At 38.4% G+C, this 27203-nt stretch overlaps 1 protein-coding gene across 2 annotated transcripts in view; it reads left to right on the top strand.

Moving 5' to 3' along the window:
• Positions 1-27203, top strand: part of dpysl2b (dihydropyrimidinase like 2b) — a 45312-nt gene that overhangs the window by 1449 nt on the left and 16660 nt on the right. The window contains exons 1-5 of one of the 2 annotated variants that reach the window (XM_022205540.2): positions 3638-3961; positions 16662-16750; positions 21032-21216; positions 23038-23202; positions 25062-25123. In XM_022205540.2, coding sequence (XP_022061232.1) covers positions 3920-3961; positions 16662-16750; positions 21032-21216; positions 23038-23202; positions 25062-25123 — 543 coding nt within the window. In that variant the 5' untranslated portion in view covers positions 3638-3919. Of the gene's footprint in view, positions 1-3637; positions 3962-16661; positions 16751-21031; positions 21217-23037; positions 23203-25061; positions 25124-27203 lie in introns of those variants that run through there. The other variant, XM_022205539.2, reaches the window with a different exon arrangement.

The raw sequence follows: 27203 nt of genomic DNA, 5'->3' as shown, positions 1-27203 counted from the left end.
GGTGTGCAGCTCTGGTTTCATGTTACGTATTGAGTGGAAGCATTAGTCACACAGGCTTTTTTCTGACATCTACTACACAAATCTGTACGTTACTCCTCTCTGATACTAGAATATAACCGTGGAATGAATTCTTTTCACCCACATCTGTCATGAAAGAGATGCAGGGAAATACTGGAGTGCTTTAAAGCTAGCTGACATTTTGGAATCATGCTTGAGGAAATAAAACACGTCATTCCTGCAGTGGTGGAAATACATTGAAGTACACTTACTTAGCTACTGAATATATACTTAAATTTGAGAATTTTCCCATCTTCTGCTACTTTTACTACATTTCAGAGGCACATGTTGCAGTGAATCCATAACACTTTTAACACCCTTGTCCCAGTCAAATTCTTGTTAGCTCTTAGATGAACAAATGATTGGACCCTACATTCATCCAAAAGTGGGTCAAAAATGACCTGTATAAGAATAAAGGTGTTTCTATGCCACTTTTTCTTTTATTTTGGTTAAGAATAATCATTTGTATTATTGTTTGTACTGTATTTTGTGTTCACACAAGCACGATTTCAAGTTTGAAACATGTTTACTTTCACTTTAGAACCGATTTTGAATATGTTGATGATTGAAAAAGAAGAATTTTACACAGAACAACAACAGAAGAATATCAGCATCCATTTGTTGACATTTTTTCACTCTTTTCCTCCAAGTTTGTAGCCTAGCCGCGCTAGACCCATGTTCTGAAGGCACAAGGGTCTAGGGCCACTCGACAGGGAGGGAGGCGAGCTAAAAGGTTGTCTTTCAAATCACTCTGCAGCAATTGGGTAGGTATACAACCAATCAGTGCAACGAATAGGCTGACTTAGTTCCTAGAGCACCGGCGGATTGTGGCTAAGTCCCATTAGCTTCCCAACCAGCGGAGCCATGGAGCCAAGTGGTATATTAAGGATTTGCCATATCCCGTCGGCATAAGTCCAAATACGTCTTTCTTCTCAATGAAACACTTCAGTGCCGTCCTTTGTTTATCTTTCAAGTTGAATTTTAGCTTCAAATCTTTAAGGGCTGTGGCCAAAGCCGAGTCGAAAGATAACTTTTTATTGTGCGCCGGTTGTTTCTGTCAGAATCGTCGCGCCTCTGTTGTCACTTAGTTACGCCCGCCTTCTGACTCTACACTTCATGGTGATTCGTCCGGCCAGTTTTAGGAGCATCCAGCCTCGAGCCTTATGGAGGGTAACTAGGCCCACCCTGGCAGAGAATTAAATTCGTTGCCGTGGGTTGTCTAGCGCAGCTAGGCTACCAAGTTTGTGCACTTCATCACCTCTTGTATGATATGATCAGTGACAAAGAGCTTGTGGTAGTAATATAAATATTGCAATTTCTTCAACAGTACAAAAGGCAACTTACAAAATTTAAATGGAATGATATCAAAAACATGTTTTTTAGTAATAGCTGAAATATGAAATGATAAAAAAAATTATTACAAAGATATTGCAGGAAAACAACTTCATTGGGGCATTTTTGACCCACTTATGCATCTCAGGGTTAATATTTATATTAGAATACTGATAATTCTAGTTTATAATGCAAAAAAGCTGTATTCAGGTCTTTATTCTATTCACAGGTAAACTGAAATGATCCTCACAGTTACATATGGATACATAAATATACATATTACATAATATACATGACACTAAAATGATTCACTTTGCCCTTTGGTGTTTTAAGTATTGTGCATTTTGTGATTTATCTATTGAATGCTTGACTTCTACATGTATTTCAATATAGTTTTTCTGCTGTTTTTGCTTAATTAGGGACAACATCCTCTATTTTTTCACATTTCATGAGAGGTTGGACTTTAAATCAGGAATCTGTGGCTTCTAACGGTCTCAAAAATACTGATTCAGACTTTTAGGGTTTCAGTTTTTTCAGTTTGCAGGGTGGAGCTTTCTGTATCAATATTTTTTAGAATTACTTTCTGTGTTTGACCAGTTACGCCATTGTTACAACTTGCCATTGTGTTGTCTAGAGTCGTTTTCTATTGATTCATCAGTGGTGAGCTGGTGTGCTTGAGCTGCAGCGAATGGAGGAGTGGTAGATTGAAGCAAAGCTACAGAGCTACATTTAAACCATTTTAGGGCAGACATGCAACAAAAGCCCTTCAAAATATGGAATTCTGAAGGATGAGTTTTTTTGGAGATGAACTTTTAAAATGAGAGAATTAAATCATTAAATAAAAAGAAACAACACGTTCTTCTTCTCACAAATAAACAGCTGAAGACATATAAAGTAAAACAATTCCTCTTTGATTCCAAAACAAACTTAGCTTTGCTCACTTTTTGTCTCATCTTTACTTGTGTTGCTGATATAAAATTTTAGCATTATGCAGAAATCCAGAAAGGTTTTGGAGTTCCATTTTGAACACTTCATTATTATTATAATTATTATTATTATTATTTAATCCCGAACCTTAGGTAAAATTTTAAGACAATGATGTAGATGTTCTGAAATAAAACTGAGAGTCTTTAACATTTTAATTTATTACATTATATTTTATTTGATTTTAAATCAATTAAATTTTATTCGTAGTTAATAATGAATGATCAATAGTCATTTGCATTCAAATCTGTTGAAAGAAAGTCAGAACCAGCCTCTAAAATCTGCATTTCAATATTTTTAAAGGAGTTCCATAATTTATTGCCAGAAAACTGTCACCTAAAATACACCCTCGGCTTGTCTTATTTTTATTTTTTTTGACTTATCCATTGTGTTTTAAAAATGAGATTCTAGTTACAGCTGCACCAGCAGATTAAATAATACAAATAGATTCTATAAATACTGAGATTAGAAATATTAATTCTACATTAAACAAATATGCAGCAATACAAAGCCTTGGTATTCCTTTATTATAAAATCAACAAAATTACCATCATATGTGTTACATATTGTACAATATTTTTTATAGTATTTATATGTTGAAACTTTGCAGTGTAGATGATCACAATAACAACAACAATAATAATAATAATAATAATAATAAAAGAATAAAACATGCAAATGTTGCATAACTCTCCAAATAAATCCTCCAGGAACCTTCTTCGAGATATCCGATGTTCCTTTTGCAAACATCCTCTCTGAATGAAGCTGCTTTAAGTTCCCTTAGAACCTAAAATAAATCAGGTTCCTTAAATATTACCAGTTCTTTGAGCTTCTATTAATTCTAAGATGGCGTAGTGAATTGTCCTGAAACTGATTTAATTCTGTCTGTTAAACACAACTTAAACCTCTGCAGAGAATCTCCATTAATGCAAATCGGTTTTAGTTGACATTATGTTTGTTAAAGTCTCATTTATCTTCAAACATGCAGCTTCTTGTCACATGTTGGGCCAGTTTACACCACCAGCAACCAGGCTGGTAGCAGCTGATCAGATGTGGGAGCAGATGAAATAATAAAAGTCCCTCTTTAGAGCAGATAAAGTGTTTGGAGTTAAGATGGCTGCTGGCTGTTCCTGGGTCTGTTCTGTGGACGTTTGTCCGCCTGCACTAATCCGCGGAGAGCAATTGATGGCATTAGTGGCTCTCTCCTGTCAATGGAGCAGGGCGAGGCTCTGCGCATGCTCCGTGGGGTTCTTTTATGGGGAAGAGGCTCTGGAGCGTCCCTCCCTCCTCCCTCCTCCTCCCCTCTTGTCTGACTCCGTCTGGGAAGGAAAAGCTTTGGTGCATCGGCGGAGACCGGGAGGCTGCCAGCACGCGATCCGGAGTTTGAGACTCTTTCTTTTCCCCTATCTGTGGCCTCCCCGAGGATCAGCTGCGACCACCTCTGCCGCTTCTTCCTCCTCTTCATCATCCTCACTACAACAAACCCCGCACATCCCGTCGCTTAGCGGTTCCAGGGCGCAGCGTAAAAACCGAACCACCGGCGAAGATGTCTGGCTACCAGGGCAAGAAGAACATTCCCCGCATCACAGTGAGTGCTCGTGGGGTTGTAGCGGTGTGGTAGCCGGTGGGGGGAGTGGATCCGGTGCGGGGTCCGGTGGGCCTGAGGCTGCGGGGTGCAGCAGGATGTCACCGGGGCGGCATGGCTCCCTGCGCCGCTGCGCTCCGCCACAAATCCGGGCTGGAGACGCAGGGGCTCGGCCGCTCCGGTTGCTTTATTTAATAAATTTCTTTCTCTTTTGCTATCTAATCTGAATCTGCAGATCACCTCCGGATCAATAAATCAATGAGGGCACTGATCAAACTGGCGAGGCTTCCATTTTTTCTAGATTTTTGCAGCATCTTTGCGTCAAGTGCTCATTTCCAAACTCTGATTTATGTTCAGAATATACTTTTTGTTTTCTTGCAAATTCTCCCACAGCCTCTTTGTTCCTGGTGTGCATGACAGTTTGGATTTCACGCCGGTGGTCTTTGTTAGGCTGTCTGGTGGCCGGGTATCACTGCACACCAACTGGTGGAGCAAATGCTTCCCTGCATCCGCTCTCTACCCGGCTGGGCTTTCTTTTTCTTCTTTCTCCTCCTTACCCTTCCTCCAAAGCTCTCCTTTCACCAGGCCCGCTTCTTTTATTTTATTTGTGGAGGCATTTAGGGGAAACTGTGTCACTGTGCTGCGGATTATTTCCCTGATTTCATAGCGGAGCTGCAGGGATGGTGGTGGTGCTTCAGTGGAAAGTAGAGAATAGGGAGGGGAAGGGAGGGGAGCGAAGGGAAGGGGAGGGAGGGGAGAGTGGCTCCTATTTCCTCCCATGTTTCTCCTCTCAGCTGTGTAATGAAGGGAAGATGTATAAGAGGAAGGAGGTCAGTGTCTGCTGAGCCTGATGCTGGATGGAAGTGGAATAATTGGGTTAAAAAATGGTGCAGAAGATGCAGATCAGAGGGAAGCTGTGCCTCCATATTTCCATTTCAGACATAAAGATGCATTATTTAATGAATCTCACGAGGTTAAGTTGCCTGATTTGATGTTTTCAGGCATGATTTGGGTCAGGTTGTAGCTCCCAGATGTCCATGTGTGTCCAGGAGTCATTATTTTCATTTCTGTGCTTTCTGTAGACTGCCTCATGCATGCAGATTTCTTACGCTAGAATCATAACTCTGCACTAAAAAACTCTATAGTCCGGTAGTGTTAGCCTTGCTGCATGTGAAAAATGTCCAAAAACCCCACTGAGAGTCGTCTAAATTAAGTTAAATGTGAAAAATGGCAAAAATTTCAACTCTGTCGAGGTCAGTGCATGTTTTGTCTCCAATACGAGCAATCAAAAGTGGTATTTTTTGTGTTTTAGCTCAGGTTTTTAGCCAGTCAGAATTAGAAAACACCTCGGACTGAGCTGATTTTGTGGATGTAAACCTCTCAGGTGGATCGTTTTCCTCTTGAGTTCTTGCAGCAGCTCTTTGATGGAGACATCAGAGCTTCAGCAGAAGTCCCAGCAGTGATTAAATCAGACCCTAAACGACAGAAATAAATGGGTCAGACTGATTTCTCTATAACTTTATACAACATAGACTTGCATACAGGGAGGATTGTGATGAACGTGTTGCATTGGATTGTAGCTTTGGTCACCTCAGTGTCTCTTAGTTGCTACTTCTTCACTAAACAAGCAGCATTACAAGGAGCAGAGGAGCTCATTAAGCTAAACAGACGGCGAAGAGGAAATGAACGAGGTTAAATTGAATATAAACTAATCAGGCAAAAGGCTCAAGCCGGCACAAAGGGCCTCTGTGTTTTCTGCACACAGCAGTTAAATGAGTTTAGATTACATATTACATATTTGAGCGTTGAACCCAACTTACTCACTGCTCCATCATCGTGGGTGGAGCTGGAGTCCGGAGCAGCTCATCTCTGAGGCCAGATGGAGTCGGTCAGCCGCACAGACAGGGACGTACTTAAGGCATCAAATATGAATGAGCTGCTGCAAGTACACCACCTGGAACCAGAGCCTTTCTCTACTCCAGATTTACTCAGCGAAGCTTCCTGAGGTCACAGGTTTGCCAAAGGAAGAAGCACTGAGTCAAGCAGGGCCACAAATCTGTTACTGACATGATTATCTGCTCATTAATGGATTGTGTGGTGTTTAAAAAGTGGGGAAAAAAAACTGCAGAAATCACGTTTGAGTTCCTCAGGTTGTTTGATTTTCTGCAAAAAAAAAAGTCACTTTTATTGTGTTAGTGCTCAAACATTTAGCTAACTAATCAATGAGTCGGTTGAAATGATGCAGATGTGTGGCTTCTTTTCTGTTTGATCTCGTTGTAAACTGAGTGTATCGGGGTTTCTTGTGGCCAGCTGGATCCTGTGATGGGCATTTTTTAGCTAAAAAATGATCAAATAATCTGTAATTCTTGAGTAAAATGTGAAAGAAAAATGCAAACGTTGCATTTAAGCTCCCAGGTTGTTTGGCTTTCTTCAAAAAAGTCACTTTTGTTGTGTTAGTGCTCAAACATTTAGCTAAATAATCAGTTAGGTGAAATTATGCAGAATTGTGACCTTTTTCTGCTTTATCTTGTTTTAAAGTGAGGTTTTAGTGGCTAGGTTTTCAGGCTTTCCAAAGCATAGTCATTCTTGAGCACATAAAATAGGAAAATACTTGCATTTGGAAGGCCGAAGCTGAAAGATTTATCCCTTTTCTTTGATACACATCCCACTGCTTACTAGATTCTGAGAACTGCTGCGTATGATTAGTTAACTGGTGTTTTCAGCTCAAGATGAAAATGAAAACTAGAACTAAAATGTTGTTTTTGGGAGAGTAAAGGCTCCTCTAGTGTGTCAGTTATGCAGATTTGTAGCCTTTTCTGTGCTTTATCTTGTTTTAAACTGAGTGTTTTGGGGGTTTTTTGCTGCTAGTTGGATGTTGTATTGGACATTTTTCTTGTCAAAGCTGAAAAATTATCAACTAATCTGATAAATAATCAGTTAATTTTTTGTACAATGTGAAAAAAATGCAAAAATTGCATTTGAAATCCCAGATTGTTTGATTTTATTAAAAAAAGTCACTTTTAATAGTGTTCATGCTGAAACATATAGCTAAATAATCAATCAGGCAGTGAGTAATTGTGATCACCATCAAGTGAAATTATGTAGATTTGTGGCTTCTTTCTGTTTTATGGAGTTGTAAAACGATTTTATTTGGGTTTAAAGCTGCTAGTTGGACCTTGTGATGGACATTTTTCAGTGTTTTGGGTGACATTTCAAAAGTAATTGACCGATAAATCAGAAAAATAATCAATAATTTTTGAACAGAAAAATGGCTGGAACTGCGTTTTTGCTTTTTTGCTTGATACAAACCAACTGATTACTAGTTCTGATAGTGTTTTTATTCAGTAGCATTTCATTTGATCAACTAGTTGGTTAATTGGCGCTTTCAGCTGGAGAGTCAAGTCATTTTTGTCTGAACGGACAAATAGAAAACCGGATACAAGCTAAAACAACAACGACAACAACACCTTTAGTGCGCAAATTATGCAGATTTGTGTGTTTTATCTCATTACAAACTGAGTATATTTAAGTTTGGGCAGCTAGTTGGACCCTGTGATAGACAGTTTGGAGTCTTTTTAAAGCATAGACACATAATCAGTAATTCTTGTGCAAAAAGTGTAAATACTTGCATGTGAGAGGCTGACACTGAAAAGGTTTCTGCCCTTTTTGCTTGAAACATACCGACTGATTACTAGATTCTGATAACTGCTTTATTCATTTGGCTGATTGATGTTTTCAGAGTTATTTTTATCCAGACAAGATCAGTAGTTGGATATAAATACAGATAAAAGCAAAAACAAGCACAAAAATGTTGTTTTTAGGAGAGTAAAGGCTCCTCTAGTGTTTAAATTGTACAGATTTGTGATTTTATTCTATGTTTTTCCACTTTGTAATCTAAGTATTTTTGGGTTTTGGATCGTTAGCTGGACCTTGCAATGGACATTTGTGAAATACTTGCATTTGAGAGGCTGGAAATGAAAATTTTATTCCTTTTTTGTGCGATACAAACCCACTGCTTGCTAGATTCTGATAATTGTTGTTAAAAAATGTTGTCTTGAGGAAAGTAATGGCACTTTTAGTATACAAATTATGCAGATTTGTGGTTTTTCTGTGTTTCATCTCGTTGAAAATTGAGGATATTTGAGTTTTGCGCTACTAGGTACCTCCACCAGGAGGTTATGTAATCACCGGAGTTTGTTTGTCTGTCTGTCCGTCTGTCTGTGTGTGTGTGTGTGTGTGTGTGTGTGTGTGTGTCTGTCTGTCTGTTTGTCTGTTAACAGCATAACTCAAAAAGTCATGGACGGATTTTCACCAAATTTTTACAGGATGTCCGGAAGAGCATGAGTAAGAATTGATTAGATTTTGGAGGTGATCCGGATCAACGTCTGGATCCAGGAATTTTTTGAAGGTCGAAGGACAATTGAGAGATGGCTGACAGGTGGGTAGGCGGCCGCTAGGCGGCCGCCAGACACACACACACAGACACGCAGACGGACAGACAGACGAACGGGATGGCGGAGGTATGCGCTCTCCGAGTGCTTTTCTAGTTGGACTTTGTGATGGACATTTTCTGTCTTATCAATGATCAATTTCATTCTTAAGCAAGAGAAAATTGGAAAATGTTTGCATTTTAGAGGCTGGAACTAAAATATTTTATGCCCTTATTGCTTGAAAGAAACCCAACTCATTACTAGATTTTGATTATCGCTTTATTCAGTTGGTTAATTGGTGTTTTCAGCTCCGGAGTCGAGTTATTTTTGTGCCAAACAGTTTGACGTGATAGATCGAAATAGAGATAAAAGTAAAACCAAGCACAAAAATGTTGTTTTTAGGAGAGTAAAGGCTCCTCCAGTGTGCAGTTTGGTAAAAATAGACTGGGTGCTATAATAAGACTGTCCTGGATTAAAGTCTCGGTGACTCCAATCCTCAGCGGATGAAGGATCATTAGTCGGTCTGCTGCTACACCTGTATTCCTGCTGTAGTTGTTGTTCCCTGGTGGCAGCTCAGTGTGTGTTTGCAGCGACTGTGGCCTCTTCATGCTGTTATCTCTCAGAGCAAAGCAGCCTGAAGCCATTTCTCTGCAAACATCACACGCTCTCAGCATGCAGCCATCCAAATCAGCCTCCCACCAGCCGCACATCACCCCGAATCCTCATTCATAAAGACAGAAGTCAGAGTCTGCATGTGTGTGAACGCGAACTCTGTCGTTAATCAGCGTCTGAACAGAGAAAATAGAGTAAAGCAGCAGATCACAGCGCCTCCGGCTGCTCGGTGTCCTCAGTAGACTGCAGCGAGAGGTCAAAGAGTGAGTTTTTAAGTATGAAAAGGAGAGAATTTCAGTGAAGTCTTGCATTTAAAGTGAGAATTTGAAGCTTTTTTTCTTGCCAACGAAAGAATTTAAGCACAGTTTTAAAGTCAAAGAAAGTTTCAAAGAGAGACAAAAAGGTCATTTTTCATCCTCACTGAGGGAATTTTTGTACATTTTATTGGCAAGATATGTGATTTTCTATCAATAAAGAACAAATTTAGGGGATTTTTTCAGTGAGTGAGAATCTTTTGAACTTGGCAAAAGTCAGAGAACTTAAGTGACATTTAATGGCAAAAGATGTGATTTTTTTTAGGAGCAATTTTAGGTGAATTTTTGGCCAAAGAGAGAAAAAACTTTATTTTTCACTGTTAAAGAGACTTTTTCATACTTGAAGAAAGACTATTAGGAAATTTTAATAGTCAAAATAAATGTTTCTTTGACAGTAAAAGAGAATTTTGGTGCATTTTTTTAAAGTCAGAAAGAATATTTTAAAGTTCTGACAGGCAAGGACAGAAATTAACTCAGTCATGGTCAAAAAGAAATTTTAAAGTCAAAAAAAGTTTATTTGTGAAATTATTAGTCAAAGAGAGAGAAAAAGACAGCTTTTTATTGTAGGAGAGAGTTTGTTATAGTCACTAAGAGAATTAAAGTGAATTTTGATGGCAACTGATGTTTTGTTTTTTTAATTAAAGGCAAATCTAGGTGAATTTTTGACCACAGTGAGAAAAAACTTAGTTTTTCATTGTCGGAAAGGGTTTTTCATACTCACTGAGTAACTTTTGTGTTTTTAATAGCGAAAGATGTGTTTTTTTAATAATTTAAGAACAACTTTAAGTGAATTTTTCAGTCAGAATGAAATCCTGATAGGCAAATACAAAATTAAACCAAATCATAGTCATGGTTGAAAATATTTTAAGTAAAGTTTTGAAGTCAAAAAAATATTCTTTGCAAAAATCTTTGGTAAACGAGACAAAAGGTTATTTTTCATTGTTGGAGAGACTTTTTTAGAGTCATTGTGAGAATTCAAATAGATCTTAATGCGAAAGATTGGATTTCTAAGTAAAGAGTAAGTTTAGGGGATTTTTTCAATCTGAAAGAAGAAAGACATTTTTATACTCACTGAGATGATTTAAGGACCTTAATAGCAAAAATTATTATTATTTTCATCATTAAAAATGGATATAGATGAAGTTTTCAGTCAGAAAGAATTCATAATACGCAAGGTCATTGGAGAGACTTTTTCAAGAGAATTTAACTGAATTTTAATCATTAAAGAAAGAATTGACAGGAATTTTTCAATCTGAGAGAATTTTTTGAAATTATGAAAAACAGCAACAGAATTAAATTAATTCATAGTCATGGTCAAAAAGGAGTTTATTAAAATATTTATCCTCAATAATGAACTTTATGTGAAATTTCCAGCCTTAAAGCTCGAGTAGGCAGTATCATTTTTTGGCATCACTGGTCAGAAATTCCAACATATTTTAATTCAAGTGATCTGAGGTTAAACCAGACTTCTGAACTCCTCTTGGCTTCGTTTTCAGGCTTTAGAAGATGCAGCTCATGACGGGAGCTTTCAGCCAATCGCAGGGATCTTCATTGATCAGATGAGGGTATAAATAGCAGCAAAGCAGGATGTGGTGACGGACTTTCACTTGGAAGAGCAGAGTTCAAAGTCCTGTAACTGAAGGATCTCAGTGTTGACTTTTCACTTTACTATCTTTGTGTGTTTGAAGCTAGTGGAGCTGCTTGAAGGAGGCAGCACATTTTCAAATTCCTGCATTATTCTTTTGCCTTTTCCAGATTTTTGCCTACTGCAGCTTTAAAGAGAGAATAAATCAGCAGGTCTAGTGTGTATTAAAAGCCTAAATATGAGCTTCTCTGCTGATTTTAATTGCTTCAACGCATCCATTCAAAGAAACAACCAAAGCTGCTGCTCAGATCTACTGTTTTTGATTCCAGTTTGTGCCGTATTTTTGCAGCCAGGGTGTTAATTTACCGATTACCGTTCTGGGAATTGGTTTATTTCCTGCTTTTCCAGTCAGTTAGTCTGTTATATTTGTTTTCTCAGTGGTTGCCTGAACATGCACGGAGATGCTTTTAGTAGCAGGGCTGCTTTTTTTTTTTTTTTTTTTTTTTTTTACTAATCCAGGACACACCATAAATCATAGCACTGAATGTCTGACCTGGCAGCGTTTTCTACCTGACTTCACAAATGTTCCCAGGATATTTTCCATTTGGACAACAACACACCACGTTGCCGGGTTACGTCGTAACACTGGCAGTGGTTTTCACCGTGCCAAAGCTGATTTTGTACTTATTTTTATGAAAGTCAGATTTCTCAGTCTCAGTCTTCTCTCTTCTCGCTGGTTTCCACCTTGACACTAAAGGTGGTTTTAATAAGCTGGAGCTTGTGATTGATCTGTGTGGCTGTAATGGAGGAATAATCAATACCAACACACTCCATTATCATTAATCTATTTCTCATATACAGGTTTAAATAGGTTAGTTCAAAGCTGCTACAATCAATATTTCGAATGAACAAAGAGTCATATGATTTTGTACCTTTGTCCGGGGTCACTTATATTCTATTGATCAACCCACACAGAAATGTCACCTCAATTTGCATTTCTCCACAGCTTTGTTGATTGTTTTAGCATCTGTTCGCTAACTGTTGCGGTTTTATGACCCACAGTTGTTTTGATTCACTGCCACCGCTCTTATTAGTGTTGTTTTTGGTGGTTTTCTGCAGAAAAAACACTGCAAAACTTACTCTCCTGCACTAAATGACAAACAGTTAGTGAAGAGCTTGAGAACAAAATCGTGTTTCAAACCTAAATTGACCCAATAAGAGCTAGAAATTACAAAAAAAGCTGCCAGAATTCTTAGACACGATCCCTTTTTGCAATGTCACTGGTGAACAAGATTAAAACATTGATTTTGCGAATCATAACCACCAGTGGAATCATGCTAACATGAGTCTTGCTAGCTTTTCTAGCGCTCTAGTACACCTCTGTGGTTTTGTTGTCCTCATATAAAATACAGACTTATTTATTTATTGCTTTTAGCAAAACAAACAAACCAAAAACAAACAGACCAAAAAACAAAAACAAACAAACAAGAAAAAAAGGCTGCAAAACTTACTTTCCTGCACAAAATGACAGACAGACATAGCTAGCAGCTAGCTTGAGAATATAATGGAGCATTTATTAGCTAAACAGACATGTTGAAGACCAAAAACAGAGTTACTGTTTTTTTAATAAGGCATGCCAGCAGCTTTTCCTGCTCTTTCTATGGTTAACAACAGAAAAAAATATACCTTTTGTTAGGCTGTTTCATGTGTTTTGTTTAGCTTTTTTAGTGAACATGCTATCATGAATCTTGCTAGCAATGCAGTGTACTTGTTTTGTGTAGTCCCCACAGAAAAATTCAGCCTTATTCACATTTACATCAACTCAGCAAGCTTCCTTATGGCCATTCATGCCTCTTTGAACTTCTAAATCCCCCACCTTGGGCCAAAAGCCAGTTTTAGAAGTACTGAGGAAACAAAGGTGATAAAGGTCACGGTTTAGGAGGGGGGTTAAGGAAAGTTTCTGCAGTCTTTAGAGTAATGAACGAATGATTACACAGTGTTTTCTTTTTTATCTGTGCGTGCTAGTCAAAACTGCATTAGCCTCATATCAGGAAGGTTACGCATTGTAGCCTGGAATGAAAACACAGCGGTTTAGTAACAAGGAGCCCATTGAGCTTCGTCCACATCCTGTTTGTGAGGTTCCCATGAAGGAAAGGTCACTGTCATGGTTGGCACACATCCAGTACAATCACACACTCTCTCCAACCCCTACAAGCTCTGAAAGAATGACATGATTTCACTGTACACATCGTGTATCACATCATTATTAGGAATACTTCAGAATCAGCCCTACTTTACTGAGGCCGACTGTTTGCTGCGGAGACATAATGAAAAACGGGCGTCGACTCGTGAGCTGCAGCGTCTTCTCCAGCGAGTAATATGATAATGACAGTCATGATGAGGCACATGATGCAATGGCATATTTCAAAGCTGTCGCTGGGTTGAAAACAGACCAGTGTTGGGCTGGAACAAAGCCAGCCGCTCAGCCAGAACAGTCTGCTGCACACGGATCGAACATCACCACGGGATCCATCTGCATTAGTTCCATCAGCGCTGTCGGAGCGTCGCCACACCTTTCATATGGGATGCATTTTCCAAAGTTGCTGCAGTCAGCTGAAGTGTAGAAGTCTGTGTGTTAAAAAGGAGTACAACTATGACTGTGACTCTATCTGTACATGTAAAAGAAGGCTGTTTCATGAACAAATTTTAGAAAATGTGGTTGAAAGTAGCCTTTCTGCATTTATCTACATCACTTGAACACATCTGCAGCTTGAGGCTCCAAACATCAGACAGGAACTCTACTGGTTTTCCGCATTAAAGCCAGTCTTTAGATGGCTTCTGCACATGGAAAAAGGTTGTTTTAGGCCTTTTTGTGGCTCCAGAGGGACCTGATAAACGTCATATCATTCAGAAATGCAGCAGTCATTTGAAAAGGAAAACATATGATGATGTGGAATTAGAAAGAAGTAAACTTTATCCTGTACAGTGTCGTTGCTACTTGAGGTCAATGGCTGAAAGTGTTACTAATCGATATATTAATATAACACACTTTGAAATGCATTGCGGGTATGTTTTGAATGTTTTGGATTATAAAAGATTCTAAAGAACATAGATAGATGGACAGACAGACACCACAATAGAAAAATATCAAATATAACCCAAATAGAAAAATGCATTAAGATACAAAATGCATCATAAAGTGTAAAATATATAGTTAATAAAAACAAATAGTAAATTGAAAAATGCACCATAAAATGCCAAACTCAAGGTATCAGGGAGCTTACACATCTTACTTTTAAGAAAAATAAGGAAAATATGGCACAAAATGATGTAAAATTGTGCTATTATTTTAAATTAATAGAATATTAAAAAATAAAACCAAACTACAACAATAAAAATAATAACTATAATTATTTTATTATTAATAGGAGTATTAAAAATTCAAAATGCAGCAGAGCAATAAAAATAATTATAATATTTTTATTAATGCAAATTACTAAAAAGTAAAAAATACAGTAGAGCAATACAAACAATAATTATAGTAAATTTATTATTAATAGAGAGTAATAAAAAGTCAAAATACAGTAGAGCAACAAAAAGTATATTTATAATTATTTTTTAATTAATAGAAAATATTAAAAATTCAAACAGTCGAGCAATAAATTAATAATTATATGAATTTTATTTTTAATAAAAAGTATTAAAAATTCTAGCTAAAGTAGAGCAATAAAAATAATAATTAGAAGTATTTTGTTATTAATATAGATTATTAAAAAGTCAAAATACTGTAGAGCAATAAAATAAAAATAATGTATTTGATAATGGTTTAAAAGTGCAAAGATAAATTGATGCAATGTTCCTTTAAAATTATTTCTTTGATAAATAGCGAAGAATAGGAATAAAAACCGCATTGTAACTATAAATTGCTTCTTGTTGCCTGATCAACTGTCCAAAGCTAAAAGAGGTTAAATTTACAATCATAAAACAGAGTAAAGTGGGAAATCATGACATTTTTAGTGGCTGGAATCAAACTAATTTAGACATTTTTGTTTATTAAATGACAATTAATTGATGATTCAAACCAGAAAACAAAAACTGTAGCATCTAAAGTGGATAAACCATGGACTTTATGCATGTAGTAGAGTTTCCATCACGTTTCACCTGCTCCAAGACTTGCTTTTTCTTCTTGTATGATGCAAAACGCTCTGATTACTGCAGTGTGTCTCAGAAATGAGAGCAAATGTGGAAGCATGAGGTGACATTTGGAGGAGCTGAGTTGTGTCTGTGCAGGGCGGGGCCTGCAGCAGTTGTGTTCGGGGCCAGAGCTGCTGGCCGACTGGCGGCTCAGTGGCAGCAACCAGAAAACAGAGCAGCCTTTGTTAGCCGGGGGATGCTGGGAGTCCTTGTGACCAGAGCTGCCACTCCCTTTCTGGAGGCCCCCGGGGTGACTGGAGGGAGGGAGGGAGGGAGGAAGGGGCGAGTGGAGGTGGCAGACTCCCCCCTTCGTCCTGCTCCTGCACAGAAACAAGTGGCACGGCGGCAGCATGGATGATTGATTTTTCACGGCAGCGAGCTCTGATTGGTTTTCTCTAGTGTCTGCTGGGTTTGGAGGCGGGTGCTGTCTTTATTGTCCCACCGCTGAATGCTTCGACTGATTCTGTTGTTCAAGCCGAGCTGTAGTGATCCAAAATGTCTGTGACTGCTGAGAAAAATGCTCACTTTAGAACAACTTCTTGTGTGATTTAACCCTCCTGTTACGTTGCGGGTCAAAAATTATCCATTTTAAAGTAAAAAAATCCCCCGAAAAGTGGATGGTGTTTACTTTGACATGCCACTGGAGACTCACAAACATTCACAATTTAATATGAAATACAGCCTAGACACTGTTGATGTGATAAATCACTATTCTAGCTGGAAACGTCTGATTTTTAATGGAATATCTACATAAGTTTACTTTCAATACAAATTCTTGTGACTCATTTGTCTTGATTTCAGGTCAACGCTCTACTTTGAACCTGAAAAGAATTATTTTATATGTAGGTCTTTCAAATGTACATTAAAAAAAGTTTTATCATGCTTTTATTATGAAAAGTATCTCAGGTATCCCCATTGAACCCTGATCTGTGAGAGATAAAGAACACCACTGCACTAATTACTGATTGAAATGGTTTGTAATGGAGTTAGTAATGAAGATGTAAACACTGTTTATTGAGGATTTTTTTGGTTTCTGACACTTTTGGATAAATAAACAGCATTGCTGTTCCTGAGAAACGATCTTAACAGGAGGGTTAAAGATCCATTCTTTCCCTTTCTACGTCATATTTTTAAATACCAGTCTCTTCTGTAATTCCATCCTCATGGTCCAAGCATCACAGCTCTCAGTCCTCTGTCATCGCCTCCATCCACCCTGCATCCTCGGTGTTTATGCGTTTGCAGAAGAAGAAAGCCAGCATCAGCTGAAAGATGCTAAGCAGCCATGTGTTCCTTATCAGCTCTGGAAAGGCCAAGCAGAGGCTGCTGTGCAAATTTGGCAGATCCAAAGTGTCAATCCGCCTCCTTTATGTGACATTTCCCAAAACGTCTTTCATCAGATCCGCTTAATCCTCCGTCCAGTCGAGCCAAATATTCGTCTCATGAGCGTATTTTTACAGGCGTCCATTAAAAGTGAGCAAATGCAGCTCTGTGGCAGCTTTAACGGTTAATGTCTAAAATGTGCACTGACTAATCATCTTTATTGCTTTTTTGTTTTTGTTTTTTTGCAGAGTGACCGTCTCCTGATCAAAGGAGCCAAGATCGTGAACGATGACCAGTCGTTCTGCGCTGACATCTACATGGAGGACGGAGTCATCAAGTGAGTTTAGTGGGTTTTCCTGAAGGCTGCTCATTAAAAACTCGCTTTTGTTCTGTTGACAAGCCGACAGAGGAGCATCTGTGTGACCTCTGTGCAACATAAACACAGGAAAAATGTAAAAATAAACAGCGGAAATGCAGACATTTCTAGATAGTGACGGTATATGCAAACAGAAAAACACTATGTCAAGCAGCATGTTTAATGTTCTGCTTCAGAGCCATGTTATACACAATCTGCTGAAACAGAAAATGATTTTGGTTCACAGCAGAAGAGACAACAAACTAATGGAGCCGGACACTCACCTTTTAGGTCCATTTTGCTTTTCGTTAGCTCTTGTGTGAGTAGATTTTGCTCAGTTACTTTGGAAATGTGGATTTCCATTTTTTCCTGAGCACTTAAAGGACTTTCTGTTTTCTCTCTATCTACTAGATAGACCTTAAGGTGTGTCATTTTTTTGGTCCAACTGCAAAAATCAACACCCAATCTCAACAAAATATGCACTTCCACCACAGAAGAAAAAACATACAGTGGGTACGGAAAGTATTCAGACCCCCTGAAATGTTTCACTCTCTGTGTCATTGCAGCCATTTGCCAAAATCAAAAAAGTTCATTTTATTTCTCATTAATGTACACTCAGCACCCCATCTTGACAGAAAAAAAACAGAAATGTAGAATTTTTTGCAAATTTATTAAAAAGAAAAGCTGAAATATCACATGGTCATAAGTATTCAGACCCTGTGCTCAGTATTGAGTAGAAGCACCCTTTTCAGCTAGTACAGCCATGAGTCTTCTTAGGAATGACACAACAAGTTTTTCACACCTGCATTTGGGGATCCTCTGCCATTCTTCCTTGCAGATCCTCTCCAGTTCTGTCAGGTTGGATGGTGAACGTTGGTGGACAGACATTTTGAGGTCTCTCCAGAGATGCTCAATTGGGTTTAGGTCAGGGCTCTGGCTGGGCCAGTCAAGAACCGTCACAGAGTTGTTCTGAAGCCACTCTTTTGTTATTTTAGCTGTGTGCTTAGGGTCATTGTCCTGTTGAAAGGTGAACCTTCAGCCCAGTCTGAGGTCCTGAGCACTCTGGAAGAGGTTTTCCTCCAGGATATCTCTGTACTTGGCCTCATTCATCCTTCCTTCAATTGCAACCAGTCGTCCTGTCCCTGCAGCTGAAAAACACCCCCATAACATGATGCTCCCACCACCATGTTTCACTGTAGGGATTGTATTGGGCAGGTGATGAGCAGTGCCTGGTTTTCTCCACACATACCGCTTAGAATTAACATCAAAAAGTTCAATCTTGGTCTCATCAGACCAGAGAATCTTATTTCTCATAGTCTGGGAGTCCTTCATGTGTTTTTTGGCAAACTCTATGCGGGCTTTCATGTGTCTTGCACTGAGGAGAGGCTTCCGTCGGGCCACTCTGCCATAAAGCCCCGACTGGTGGAGGGCTGCAGTGATAGTTGACTTCGTGGAACTTTCTCCTATCTCCCGACTGCATCTCTGGAGCTCAGCCACAGTGATCTTTGGGTTCTTCTTTACCTCTCTCACCAAGGCTCTTCTCCCACCATTGCTCAGTTTGGTTGGACGGCCAGGTCTAGGAAGAGTTGTGGTCATCCCAAACTTCTTCCATTTGAGGATTATGGAGGCCACTGTGCTCTGAGGAACCTTGAGTGCTGCAGAAATTCTTTTGTAACCTTGGTCAGATCTGTGCTTTGCCACAATTCTGTCTCTGAGCTCCTTGGGCAGTTCCTTCAACCTCATGATTCTCATTTGCTCTGACATGCACTGTGAGCTGTAAGGTCTTATATAGACAGGTGTGTGCCTTTCCTCATCAAGTCCAATCAGTTTAATTAAACACAGCTGGACTCCAGTAAAGAAGCAGAACCATCTCGAGGAGGATCAGAAGAAATGCACAGCATGTGAGTTAAATATGAATGTCGCTGCAAAGGGTCTGAATACTTATGACCATGTGATATTTCAGTTTTTCTTTTTTTAATACATTTGCAAAAATTCTACATTTCTGTTTTTTTCTGTCAAGATAGGGTGCTGAGTGTACATTAAAGCTGCTGTCCGGAGTTTCCGTTTGTTTTCAATTTATGTATCATTTTTAACAAAGCTTAAATGTGTTAGTCTAGCTCGATACTATAATATAAAGTTAGTATAACGCGATATGAAAATGTATTCATGAGCTCCGCCTTCCTGTCATAGACCCCCATGTTATTCCAAAAAGCGCCGGTCGCTGCCGACCAATCAAGTTCGAGCCTCCGCTTTGTCATGCTGTCAATCAACGGTTACACGCACAGCAAGCAAGCCCATGCAGAGGTGGGCGAGCTACGCACTACGCAACCGCGCGCACATTTGTTTTGCTTGTGGAGGAGAGAGCATCAGGGATCAGCAACTTCCAGAAAAGTTACCAATCCCACGGCTTGTCAGGCCAAGAGACTGCAGGACGTTTTTTGGCTCGGGGTGCTCGCGTCGCTCCCCGACCACGGCCTCCATAGCCCGCCTGACGGCTTCGTTTAGATGCCCGACCTCTGGAGGAAGATGTTGGGGCGTCTGGGACATACTCTTCGTCAGAGGAGTCATGCAATTCTGAACTCTAGATAGAAATAAATAAACAATGTAACACATATACACGCGTAAATGCACTAAGTTTGATAAACAACGTCATCGAGAGGGATACACGAGTGTAATCACATATTGAAACTTTACTAGTTTGTCCTAGCAGATTCATGTTATTTTGGTATTAGGACAAGTTAGACTCAATACAGCATTCTAACGTAATTCTTTTATTATTTACTAAATGTACTAAATGTAGAAGAGGGGAAAACAGCAAAACAGGCGAGATGCTGCAGCACTCCGGGCACTTCTCTCATGTACTCCGCGCGTGCACAAATAAAGGGGCGAAATCAGAGGGAGGGAGGGTGGGACCAGCAGTGTTTTGGGAGACGCTGCGATTCAAACTCTGGACAGCAGCTTTAATGAGAAATAAAATGAACTTTTTTGATTTTGGCAAATGGCTGCAATGACACAGAGAGTGAAATATTTCAAGGGGTCTGAATACTTTCCGTACCCACTGTACAACCCTACATTATCCTCACAATACTAAGCCGACATGTCATTCAATTTAATGTTGGTCATGCATTTTTACATTTATTTATGACATTTTTATTTTCAGAAACTCCTCCTCTGCTTCACATTTTTAACTGTTTTATAAATTCACTAACTTTAAATATAGAAAACCTGAGCGTTCCTCTTGTGTCACATTAATTGTCACTGTACTTAAAGCTGGAATAGGCAGTATTTTTTGGCATCATGGGCCTGAAGCTCTAAACTAACCTGCCTGCATATTGTAATTCAAGTAGTAACAAAGCAAACCAGACTTTTGTACCTTTGATTGGCTCCAGTGTCAGGCTTTTGACAATTTAGTCCATGATTGGAATTTTTTGATTTAGCCAATCACAGGTCATTAGAGGAGTCTTATGCAGATATTTGGGGTTTGAATTCCATCTGATTACACAGATGATCGTTGACTTTTAGTTTTTTTTTAAGTTATTTACATGTGCTTGTCTGGTTCAAGAGACTTTGAAAAGACAGGAAAGTTTCAAATTTTGCCTATTTTTGTGTTGCATTTTACAGATTTCTACCTTCTGCATCTTTTAAAGTCACAACATTTGGATACTTTCATGTCAAGATTTATTTTGCAATGGAATAAATAATTGTATATTTTCATAGTCTAATTAAAGATGTAAAAATACCTCGATATGAAAAAAGGAGTAGTTTTTGATTGTGTGAAGGGAGCACAAATACAAATTTAATACGTTTTTTTTGTGTTTAGCTTAATATAAAATGCATCTGTATACCTCCCCATATTGTTTTAAAAAAAACACCAATAATTAAAATAGCTGTAAAACTGCTGAAAAAAATCTAATAAGTTTTTAATTACTAGCATTATTTTATTATTGGAGCAATATGACAAGAGAGCAAAGGAGAAAAAGTAATTAACACAGCTAACCATTGATGGACGAGTCAAACAGATGGGTGTTAAGACAGGACAGCAAAACTTTAAATGTTCAGTATTATTTAAAAAATAACATTTTATTGCTGCATTATAGTCACAGTGGCAGAAGTCAGTGGTTTGAGGTGAAGGAAAAAATTAAGGAAAAAGGTAGAAATCAGTAAAATATTTAGTTGTAGTTCGTATTACTGTAGTAAAATTAACATCGATGAAAGTGGGAGGTGTAATCTGTTGGTGTTTGTGTGCTTTTTTTCTGTTCTCAGACAAATTGGTGAAAACCTCATCGTTCCGGGTGGGGTGAAAACCATCGATGCTCACGGTCGCATGTTGATGCCGGGTGGCATCGACGTCCACACGCGTTTCCAGATGCCCGACCGAGGCATGACGGCCGCCGATGACTTCTACCAGGGAACCAAAGCTGCCCTGGCCGGAGGAACCACCATGATCAGTGAGTCATTCAGAGGAAGATGTGGTAACTGTGGCGTCAGATCATTCACTGACCGGCTTTAATTGAAAAATTCTTAATGAGAACAGGATAGCTGCCAGATCTGCTCATGGTAGAGCCAAAATATGAAAGAGTCCATCTGCTCGGAGCCACTAGGTGCTGAATACTGGAGTCAGGAAGTGGACTAAGTGACTCTGTGGAGTTTATTACAGCCTGTTTATATATTTTAGGCTTCTGGATTTCATAAATCTGAGTCCAGTTTTTAATCCTTTGTGCCGTCAGCATGTTCTTATTGGGCTTGTTTCCCCTTTTAGTCCATGAATATGGTCTAAAGTGGCTTAAATGTGACATGGTGGCTATAAAGAATGTTTAGTGTAGAAGATATGTTTTATTTGTTCTAAGCCAGATGGATAATATGCAAAACCTAATAAATAAAGAAAATCACATTTGTTGCAAAAATGCGCAAATACAGCAGCAAAATGCAAACACAGGAAAGTATAAATGCACAAAACACAAAACTAGAGCAATGAATTGCATGTTTATTGAAATATAAACAAACACAATAAACACAAAAGACTGCCTGAAATGCAGTGAAATAAGAAAAACTCCAGGTAGCAGTCAGCAAGCCTCAGATCAACTGGTGAAGTCAGTAGAATATCAAGAGATGTTATGTTGAAATAAATATTTTACAGGGAGCAGCAGTGGAGATTAAACTTTAATTTCTTGTAGGTGTAATGTGTGATTTAAAATAATGTTCCGTTTAATTGATTGGGTATTCATGCACAATGTGTTCAAGTAAAGTAGATTTGAAATAATTTATTTTATTTCTTTAGTGGGTGTGACTATTCAAACAGAGAGCCACATGAACTGTATGACTAAAAAATGCCTAAAAATGCTAAATATTTACATCAAGAATAAAACATCTTCACTGGAGATCTGTTAATGAGGCATTTGTAGCTATTTTTGATACTTTTAATTCATATTCTGTTTATGTTTTGCCATTTTCTTGACCTAATTTGTGCTAAAAGTGGGTTCTGATCATCAAAATTGAATTATCTTATTTTCCTATGTAATAACATATATGCTACTATTTGCCATTAAATCTGGGCCTAGCATTGGTTTTATGTCATTATTATGTTATTTTAAGCTGGTACAAGACGGTAAAGTGTTAAAAAGGTGTTGTAATGTAAAAAGAAAACAGAGCTAAATGAAAACCTCATGTCTAAATGTCACACCGGCCCTCCCTGTACTGACTCAGCAGCTTCACCGTTCTCTCCCTGGCAGCAAAACAACAAACTCTCCCTGCAAGCTGTTGTCGCCTCGGGCTGAACGCTGCCGGACCGACTGACTGCAGACCCACCCAGGGTCAGACAGTCTGTAATGTGAGCAGTGGAGACAGATTTTCTACAATTAATTAGATTACACACCAAGTTCCACGTGTATCAGCCTTAAAAAATGGATTGGAAGCCTCTCTGAGCGTGAAAACAGGGCACCTAAGTTCACATAGAGGCTGTTGTTTTGAGATTTTACCAAGTAAATAGCTGATTATTTTTCTGCAGAAACAGCTGACAGGTTAATTGAATGATGTAATTAAATTGTTGTTTGAAGTGTGTAATGTGAAGCTTTCCAGTCATGAGACGCAGACTTTGAAAACATCTTGAGCCCAAAACCTGAAACTCTGTTGTGGAAACTGCGAGCAGATGCTGGTTTGTGTTACACATAAGTCAACATCAGTAGATGGAGAACAGATAATATCCAATGTGAGGAGGCAGCAGAGTTTGTGTTACTGTTTCATCGTGTATTTGTGTGTTTTTGTGCATCCAGTCGACCACGTGATTCCTGAACCCGGCATCAGCCTCATCTCGGCCTTCGAGCAGTGGCGCGAATGGGCCGACAGCAAGTCCTGCTGCGACTACTCGCTGCACATCGACATCACCGAGTGGCACAAAGGAATCCAGGAGGAGATGGAGACGCTGGTGAAGGATCACGGTAAAGTGGCACTTGCTTACCTTTATTAGCTTTGTATGGGTTCATATACCTGAAGAATAATTTACAAACAGCACCGTATGACAAAACGTACCTAACAAATATACATTTCTTTTTAAAAAGGATCAAATATTCCAAGTTTCTAAAAGCAGCTTTGGTCATTTTGTTCTGGCAGTTACAGGTTTTTGAAAAAAAAATCAACATCAGTCCGTCACAGTTTTATTTAACAACAGTTTTATTGGACTAAAATATCCCCAAAACATGTTTAAATTCAAGTTTAAATATAAGAAGGATGACATATTTAATGTAAAGTTGCTCTCAGTTCCCTCACTCTAATATCTTTTATGAGAAATAAAGCCAAGTTGGGTAACACAAAATTTTCTGTTTGTCACTTCCTGATTCTCTCCGTCCACTATTCATGTCAAAAAGGGCAAAACATGCCTGAAAACACACATTTCTTTTAAAAAAAGGATCAACTATTCACAGTTTATGTGGACAGCTTTGTTCACTTTGGTCTTACAGTGCCAGATTTTAATGAAAGATTAACAGAAATGTATGTCAGTCCTTCACTTCTAAAAACAGTTTTATTGAACTAAAATATCCCAAAACATGTTTAAATTCAAGGATCAAGATAAAGTCACACTTGACTCCCTCAAATGAATGTGTGTAAATAGAAAAAAAGCTCTGTCATACAACGTATTCTTTGCTCAATCTCACTTCCTAATTCTCCTGAGTCCACTATCACTGTCAAAAAAAGCAAAACATGCTTGAGAACATGTATTTTTAACATAAAGAATGAAATATTCAAAGCTTCTACAGGCAGTTTTGTTGTTTTTGGTCTTGCAGTGATAGATTTAAAAAAAAAAGATTAATAGAAATGAATGTCAGTCCTTTACATTTACAACTAACAACAGTTTTATTGGACTAAAGCATTCCAAAACCATGTTTAATTTCAAGGATCAAGAAAAAGTTGCATTTGATTCCCTCAAATTAAGACATTTAACCAGAATAAAACTCAGTCATAGAACATATTCTTTCTCCATCTGACTTCCTGATTCTCTCTGTCCACTATCCCTGTCAAAAAAGGAAAAACATGCCTGAAAACAAGTAGTATTTTTTACATAAAGGGTCAAATATGCAAAGCATCTGAAAGCAGCTTTGTTCATTTTGGTCTGGCAGTGACAGATTTTTGAAAAGAATTACTATAAAATATGCATATTCAACACACAGAACTGTTCTTTTATACTTTTTTTAATGTATTTGTATTTCTTGGTGTAGTTATTTTAAGGCATGGTTTAATCTTTGCACCTCTTTGTATTATAGGAGAGTATATAGTCTTATTTATACTAATGTAATTTGTCTAAATGTCCACTGATGTGTTGAGTTTGAATGGCAATAAGGTTTTAGATCGAAACATGCCCAAAACATATTAGAATTAAAGTTTAATTTTACCTTTTTGCATGAAACGGGTAGAGGAATAAAGAAAGGAAACGGTAAAACCCACCAGCGGCCTCTAGAGGCTGAAATGTTCACTACACCCCTTAAACAAGAAGTCAGACTCCTCAATACAGCCTTATTTTAAGGAACCTTAATTCACAAACTTGCATATTTGTTCAGAAAGACAGGAAGCTTCTCTGTTGTTGTCCTAATTCAAACTGTGGTGAAGTAGAAGTGGTTCTCAAGTTTTTAAATAACCGCACCTCCTTCAGCTTCTGGAAAACATTATATTTTACAGTTTCTCTTGGCACGTTTTCACAGAACTTAACAATCAAGTTGATCCATGGCTTCAGTTTTTTTTTTTTTCCCTGCTTTGAACCTCCCTATTTATTGCAATTTTGACATTTCCATCTTGTGCTCCTCAGGTGTCAACTCTTTCCTGGTCTACCTGGCTTATAAGGACATTTTCCAGCTTACTGACTCTCAGGTGAGAGTCTTCCTCTTCTTCTTCTTGTTTTCTTCTTCTTCTCCTTCTTTTTTGTCTTCTTCGTCTCCTACTTCTCCTCCTCCTTCATTTTTTTCTACTTCTTCTCATTCTTCTTCTTCATCATCATCTTCTTCTCCTGCTCCTCCTTCCTCTTCCTCTTCTACTTCTTTTCCTTCTACTTCTCCTCCTCCTCCTCCTTCATCCTTTTCTACTGCTTCTCATTCTTCTTTTTCTTCATCATCATCTTCTTCTCCTGCTCCTCCTTCCTCTTTCTCTTCTACTTCTCTTCCTTCTACTTCTCCTCCTCTCTCTTCTACTACTTCTTCTTTTACTTCTTCTTCGTCTACTTCTTTTTTTATTCGTCTTCTCCTACTCCTTGTTGTTAAAATCTGTGCATTTATGTGAAGGCTTTAGACTAGCAAGTAGTGCATTTCCTCACCACATTGCAGAAGATAAAGTCTGCATATCATCAAATAAAAACACATTTAGGTGAAAACTGCGTGAAGTTTAGCATATTTTGACTTTTGCAGTCTGTATTTTGCTGCAAACTGCTAAGTGATACTGTTGTGTTGCAGCTTCTCCTGCACTAAATCGGATTAAACTGGGAATTAATTCTTTAACACGACAATTGCTGCTGCACCAACAACCAATCTGCACCAAGTGCTTTTAGTTGAATCATCAGTAATACGCCAAATATGCCAGAAACACTACTATGGGACAACAAAACAAGTGCAAATTATGTATTTATCAGCTTTTTCTGGCAACACAGTGACATTAAAACAGTAAGTCTGACATTATAACATCCTAAAAATCATATCCGAGGCCTAATTTTGGCTCATGCAGTGTGAGTTACAGTGAGAATCTGTTTTTCTTGGCGAGGCTTCGACTCACACTGATTGCATGTTTGTTTCTTTTGGGCGACTGAGCGAGTAATGAAAGCCACATCTCCGTGCACCTTCTCTCTCTGACTCATGGTCGGAATGAACTAATCGCCCCTGAAAGCTCTTCTTGAAACGGATCTGTGATGATCTTTGCACCTGCGTGAGGAATCCTGGCAGCGCAGCACAGCCAGACTTTATCATCTCCTGTCAAACTCTGATGGCTCTTTATTGTTGCATGTTTGGCAGAGTGCAGATGATGACTCACTCAATACGTCGCCTTTCCTTCTGTCTGTAAACTCACCACGCTGCACAAACAATCAGACTGTGGGAGACTCCCACAGTGTGTGAAAATTAGCGTCCTTGTTGCTTCAGACCACACAAGTATTGAGATTATAAACTATTATTTGGCCTTCGGTGTGATTAGAGATTCCATTAAGCAGCTCTGGAAAAACAGCACACGTTTGCCACACCAAATTTGTTGAGTTATAATAGTTAATGAGCTAAATGAAAGATATTTTTTCAACAATTTTGCTAATTAATGGTCTTTAAAGTACTTTTTTCCAAGGAAAAAGCTGAGCTTTCTTTGACACCGGCTTCATATGTATAATTATTTGCCGCTTTTCTCTATTTTATGATTATACAATGAATATTTTTGTGCTTCTTGCACAAAGCACAGGTTTTAAGCTTCTCTACAGAAACAAAATTCAAAAAATAACAATGAAAAGTTTTGACTTAATGGTATATGTTCAGATATTTCACTCAAATCCACAAATTTGAACTTGCTTGTGGTTTAAGAGGAAAAAAACAGGCAAGAAGTTGCATTTGGATGCATCATGTGGGGATCATGAATGTCTGCAAAAGCTCACAGACGTATGAAATTAGTGTCTTTTTTTCACATTTTAGACCGAGGACAGCTTTCGCATTTAAGCAGATATTCATAGAAAGACAGATGAAAGAAACCAATGTTCCTTAAGAAATGCATCATACATGCTTTTACACAAAACAGCCAAACCCTGACACTGATGTCTGTCTGCAATCTTAGCTAAATTTAAGCTTTTCTTCGCCTTAAATAGTCAAGGATTCATTCAAACACCTAAATGCAGGCACAGGTTTTCATACACAACATGCCAGGAATGGAAGAAAAAGCGGCCTTCAGCTTGTTTTTTCACACCTAAGCTGAGTCATCAGACATAAACGCT

This window comes from Acanthochromis polyacanthus, chromosome 18 (assembly GCF_021347895.1).
Source record: "Acanthochromis polyacanthus isolate Apoly-LR-REF ecotype Palm Island chromosome 18, KAUST_Apoly_ChrSc, whole genome shotgun sequence".
NCBI classification, from domain to species: Eukaryota; Metazoa; Chordata; class Actinopteri; family Pomacentridae; genus Acanthochromis; species Acanthochromis polyacanthus.
This window is presented reverse-complemented; position numbering and strand designations above follow the sequence as displayed.